At 49.0% G+C, this 4,983-nt stretch overlaps 1 protein-coding gene across 1 annotated transcript; it reads left to right on the top strand.

The window, feature by feature from the left end:
* The first annotated feature begins 836 nt into the window (after positions 1-836).
* LOC103802950 (leukotriene C4 synthase-like) lies at positions 837-2,821 on the top strand. The gene is made up of 5 exons (XM_009075485.1): positions 837-894; positions 1,704-1,803; positions 1,932-2,002; positions 2,237-2,318; positions 2,695-2,821. Exons 1-5 carry the CDS (start codon positions 837-839, stop codon positions 2,819-2,821), a joined length of 438 nt encoding a protein of 145 aa, XP_009073733.1.
* Positions 2,822-4,983: the final 2,162 nt, after the last annotated feature.

Here is a 4,983-nt window from a genome sequence, read left to right as displayed (position 1 = left end):
GTTTTGTTTTTGCTGTATCCTGATGAATTATGAAGGCTTTTCCCACGCAAAACTCTCTGGTGTTTACAGTGAGAGTTCATTGGGTTGAGGAGTGATCAGAAACCTTAAATGCACAGCTCCCAGCCTTTCTGGGATGAAACTCTGTTGGTGTTTGATAGCTATTCTGCAGGACCCATCTCCAAATAAAGTGTCACCGTGCAGGATAGATCTTTGATACTCTCTCTCATCCTGTCTTACTGCTGCAGAGGGTTTTTCATGCAGGGGCTCTATTTGGTGCTGTCTCAGCCTTGTGGCCACAAGTCATTATGGCTATCAATATGCTATCCAGAGTCTGTGTAGGGACATGTATGCAGGGACATGTACCATGGAACACTGATGCTCCTGATGCCAAAGTGGGGCTGTGGTTTCTCACACAGTGTCAGTGAGAGGGACGTGCCTGGCCTTAAAGCGGATGCCCCAAGGGAGTGAATTAACGGGCTATTGAGGTTTGTTTATCCATTCAGCTCCCAGTTCCCTGCTCTTATATCCCACAATAGCTCTCTACTGACATTTCCAGTTCCTTATAACTCATTCCTGGAAAAGGGAGGGTGGGGAATGGAAATGTTAGACCTGTGTCCACTGATTTCCATTTCCACAGTGCATGCAATGGGCAAGCTGGGCAAGCAACTCCTCCTGGGTCTAAGTACCTCCAACTAAATATGCCCTTTGGATTATTCAATTAGAGCAAACCTATGCTGCCAGCTACCACGGCTGACTGCCACGTCACCAAGGACTGAGCCAGGCCAGAGGAGCTTCTGATCAAGAAATCAGATTTTCTAGGATCTAGAAGAGTCAACATGTTGGATCAGATTCATCTGCTGGCTGCCGTGTCAGTCCTGGGAGTCCTGGAGCAAGGTAGGAACCATCAGATGCATGTGCCCAAATACTCACTGGGTCAATCTATTGTACCTCCATTGATTTTCTTTCACCTTCCTATTTAATATCTGCTGTGTAACTGACTCTTTGCTGCTTTCAGTCAGTGAACTGATATCTTGTCTGGGTTTTGGAAAGTATTCAATAAAAGGAGTGCCTGGGAAGCCCTTTCTCTGAACTGACCTAACTCCTCAGTTCAGAAATTTCTTGGTAGATCTTTCTCTCTGCAAACATGTAGAATTTCTTTCTTTGCATTTACACCAGTTCCTGACGTGCATGTAGACATAAGCAGACAAAGATCTCTGTGGTGTGGAAAGGTGGAAGGATGGGCTGTGGTGGGTCACACGGAACATCTCCTAGCCATGGTTTCACATTGCATGACAATTTAATTCAGCATCTGGGTGGCTTATCTGTGGCATCAGTTCTGTCCTTATTCAGCTATCAGGACTTAGAAGGGGAAAAAACTAAAAGATTGAAAAAACTTTGACATCAGCAGTAATAAAGCATATCTGAATTGTGTAACGATTTCTGTAGATGAGATGGTCTTATGCAAGAGGGAAAGCAGACAGCACTGCTGGTATGTGACTGCATAGTTCCCTCTTCACTGTTGCACTGGGTCATTCCTTTTCCTTAACTGGAAGGTATCTGGGATTTTCCTCTAGTTTCTCTGCTGTGCAGGAGTGCAGCGTTAGGAGACTGCAGAACTTTTTCCCCAACTTTTGGCCATCTCCTGACTCCACTGTGACCAAGCACAGGACTGACCATTGCTACTTTTCTCTCTTTTGCTGCAGCCTACTTCTTCCTCCAGGTGATCTATGCTAGGAGGGCGTTTGGCATTTCTCCTCCAAAGATTTCAGGCCCACCTGAATTTGAGAGGATCTTTCGAGCACAGTAAGAAACTCCTTTTATGTGATGTTTGCCAGATCTCATGTGTAATGACACTGCCTTTCCCTTGCTTTGCAAAAAAAAAGAAGACCTTCCTACTTTGCCTTGTTTATGACCTTCCTTTTTCCTGCCAGGGTGAACTCCTCTGAGTATTTTCCCATTTTCCTGGTACTTCTGTGGCAGGCTGGACTCTTCTTCCATCAAGGTGAGAATAGCCCATTACCTGGTTTGTCACTGGATCTGTTCCCTTGAGTGCTGGCTCAGTCCTCAGGTCCTGCTCACCTTCAGAACAGTAAATTAAGCAGTAATTCTGTCTCTGATGGGAGGGTAGAGCCAGAGGACATAGAGTCTCTATTTCTTCACTTTGGGTGACCTCCTTGGCTCAAAGCAGCTCTAAAAAGCCTTTGGAGATGGTCACTGTGTTCTCTCTCAACCGCAGGTCTGGCTGCAGCCTTGGGTCTGCTCTATCTCTACGCTCGCTACTGCTACTTTACGGGATACAAGGCATCAGCCTTGAAAAGGTAAACACCTCTGCCAGCCTGCAGTACATGATAACCCCTGAGAGGTTGTATTTGGGAACATAATGTGCTTTGGGGAAGCTCAGGACTCCTGGATGCTTCAAGGTTCCTGCATAACTCAGCCTTGTCTCTGAGGCATAATGTGGGCATGGCTACAGGGCTGGGGGCATCTACAGGATACAGGCAAGGCTGGAGCAGCTCCGAGCCCTTTCAGGTGTGTGTGTGATCCCTCGAGAGAGGAGCATGGTATGGGGCCCCACAGAGGGGGGCAGGGGACAGCCAGGAGCTGTCCTTCCACCCCACTTCTGCAGAGAGGAAGGGACAGTTCCAGGCGGGAGCAGCAAGGCTCAGTCTCAGCAGGATGCATCTCTCCCACCAGGCTCACCCCAATGTACCTTGGCACTGGAGTTCTCTGGATTCTCGTTGCAGTGTCAGCCCTGGGCATCCTGCATTTCTTCCTCTCTCACTACGTGGGGCTGAACATCCTCCAGCTTCTCACAGCATGACCCACTTCTCTGTCCCTCATCAGTGTCCTCACCTACAAGTCCTGCTCCCTCCTGCCTGCTGTAACAGGCTGGCTGCAACTCATACAGCCCCCAGCAAAAATCCACCCTCCCCCGAGCTTTTAACTTCCCTCCTCCCTGCCCAGCTCCAGCACAAACTACTGAGCTCTTCAGGAGGTATTTTTCACCCATGGCATTTTGTGTGCCAAGTGCTCTGTATCTGGCAGCTCCGTCGTGCCTGATGCAGAAACAGTGATCCAAAACATGGGGACTTTCCAGCTCCGTCGTGCCTGATGCAGAAACAATGATCGAAAACATGGGGACTTTTAGGAAAGCTGGACACATAAAAGCCAACTCATCTGAGACTGAGCTTCCCAGTGAGCTGCCCCAGGGGATTGCCATGTGTTTGCTGTTCTCCAGCATCTCTGCCTTCAGCCCAGGCATGGGTTCAGGGAGGTTTTCCAAGACCCACACCTAAGAAGGGCATTTTTTTGGAACCAGATGTGGGCTGAGGCACAACAAGAGGTGACAGATAAACAGGAGCAGCCACCAACATTGTGCAGAAGTCTCTTAGTGCCCTCATGCTGGTTATCAGCCATGGCCTGTGATGCACTAACTCATCACTGTTGCCTGTGTGACACTGCCCAGTGACAAGGTGTACAAGTTTGCTGTGCTGAGTGTCTCCTTGTGACTCTGCAGCTAGCAGAGAACAGAAACAGGAGCGTTTGAGTGCAAGGTGGATGCCTTGGTTTCCCTGCCGTGCAGTCCAGTGCACCCTGCAACCCTGTGTGCTGCAGGAGGAGAGCTCTGAGAAGGAAGAAGGTGGTTTTCACAGATGCTGAGCTCCCAGACTGGGGGCTGAGCCACTCAGCACCAAACAGTGGTTTCTGCTGGGTGGTTTGCCCAGTGCTCAGGTCTCACTTCTGTCAGGAAGAGATGGATTTTCAGGAGTCCAACATTCACAACACTGATGCTTTTGGCTGTTGGTCCCGTCATGTTAGTGACAAAGCTCAGGGAACACCAGCAGTGATCCATGTGTCCCCAAGGGAGGATTTCACACCAAACCCAGAGAGCAACAATAACTGCATGAGCATACTGCCAGTCTATTCATATTGTAAACACTGCCAATATCTCTTCCCTTCTCCAGCAGTGGGCATATCTAGGCAGTAAGAACAAAAAGCAGAGGGTTTTTGGAAGTAGTGATTAATTTTTCACATTGTTTCCTTTCCTTCCCTGCATTTCAAATGGGCTAATTCAGCAAAGCCCCCAGTCCATTTCCCTTTCGGACTCTCCTGCCTTGGAGTTGTGCTGCTATGTTGAAGCTGGTAAACACTGCAGAGGAAGGCTTAAAGCCAAACAAAAATATCTGTACAACACTTGACTCTGCCAAGTTTTCAGTGCAACAGGGCCCCATCCTCAGAGGAACCCCCGAGTGTCACAGCCAGATAAACAACAACTTTTCTTCCTGGCATGTTTGGTGACACACTTTGGAAAAGGCTGAGCATAGCTCAACCCTGGCTGTGCTTTAGCAAGGTCAAGGAGGAACAGACATGCCACCTGCTCCTAGCAAGGTTTCACTTAGTCTTTACATTAACAGGTCTTACCATCTCCTGAAGCTGTTTTCCAATCCTCACCTTTTTACCAGAACAACCAGTCACCTCCCAGAGAGTTAATAGAGAAGGACCAGCCCCAGCTGCTGGTGCAGGTCCTGGCTCCATGTCAAAACCCCACAGCATGGGTTAGTCCAAGAAGGTGCTCATCTGTTCTGTAGACACATTCTCTGTCTTCTATGACCAGTTTTCTAAGCCTTCTTTATCGACCTGGAGCCACCACCCACCTCAGCCCCATTTGTGTCCACTCTATGTGTGACAGGGCTGCAGAATGACTCAGAGGAGGGAAGTTAATGATTCAGCAGTGAGGCTGTAGCAGCTTCTCCCCTTGGATGCACAGAGGACCATTAAAAATCCTGGCACGGTGCAGTCGGGCTCTGGCCTTGGTGGCTGCCACAGAAAACCTTCCAAGCACATCATCATCCTTTCAAACCACTGTCAGAGGGGCCGTTTCAGCTGCCCCTAGCAGAAGGGAAGCTGCTCCCCTCCACCAGGGCTGCTGGCATTGCACTGCTGCTTCATCAGTCAAAGAAAACCACTCTGCACTGGTCCAAG

This window comes from Acanthisitta chloris, unplaced genomic scaffold (genome assembly GCF_000695815.1).
Source record: "Acanthisitta chloris isolate BGI_N310 unplaced genomic scaffold, ASM69581v1 scaffold33605, whole genome shotgun sequence".
In the NCBI taxonomy this organism is placed as follows: domain Eukaryota; kingdom Metazoa; phylum Chordata; class Aves; order Passeriformes; family Acanthisittidae; genus Acanthisitta; species Acanthisitta chloris.
The sequence above is the reverse complement of the archived record's forward strand: the minus strand, read 5'-3'. Positions and strand labels throughout refer to the sequence as shown.

What these genes read in the sequence shown, in the direction of transcription:
- LOC103802950 (XM_009075485.1), top strand. Translation starts at nt 837, where the DNA reads ATGTTGGATCAGATTCATCTGCTGGCTGCCGTGTCAGTCCTGGGAGTC. An exon ending in CCTGGGAGTCCTGGAGCAAG is followed by an intron (nt 895 to 1,703) that starts GTAGGAACCATC and finishes CTTTTGCTGCAG; the next exon opens with CCTACTTCTTCCTCCAGGTG. An exon ending in TGGACTCTTCTTCCATCAAG is followed by an intron (nt 2,003 to 2,236) that starts GTGAGAATAGCC and finishes TCTCAACCGCAG; the next exon opens with GTCTGGCTGCAGCCTTGGGT.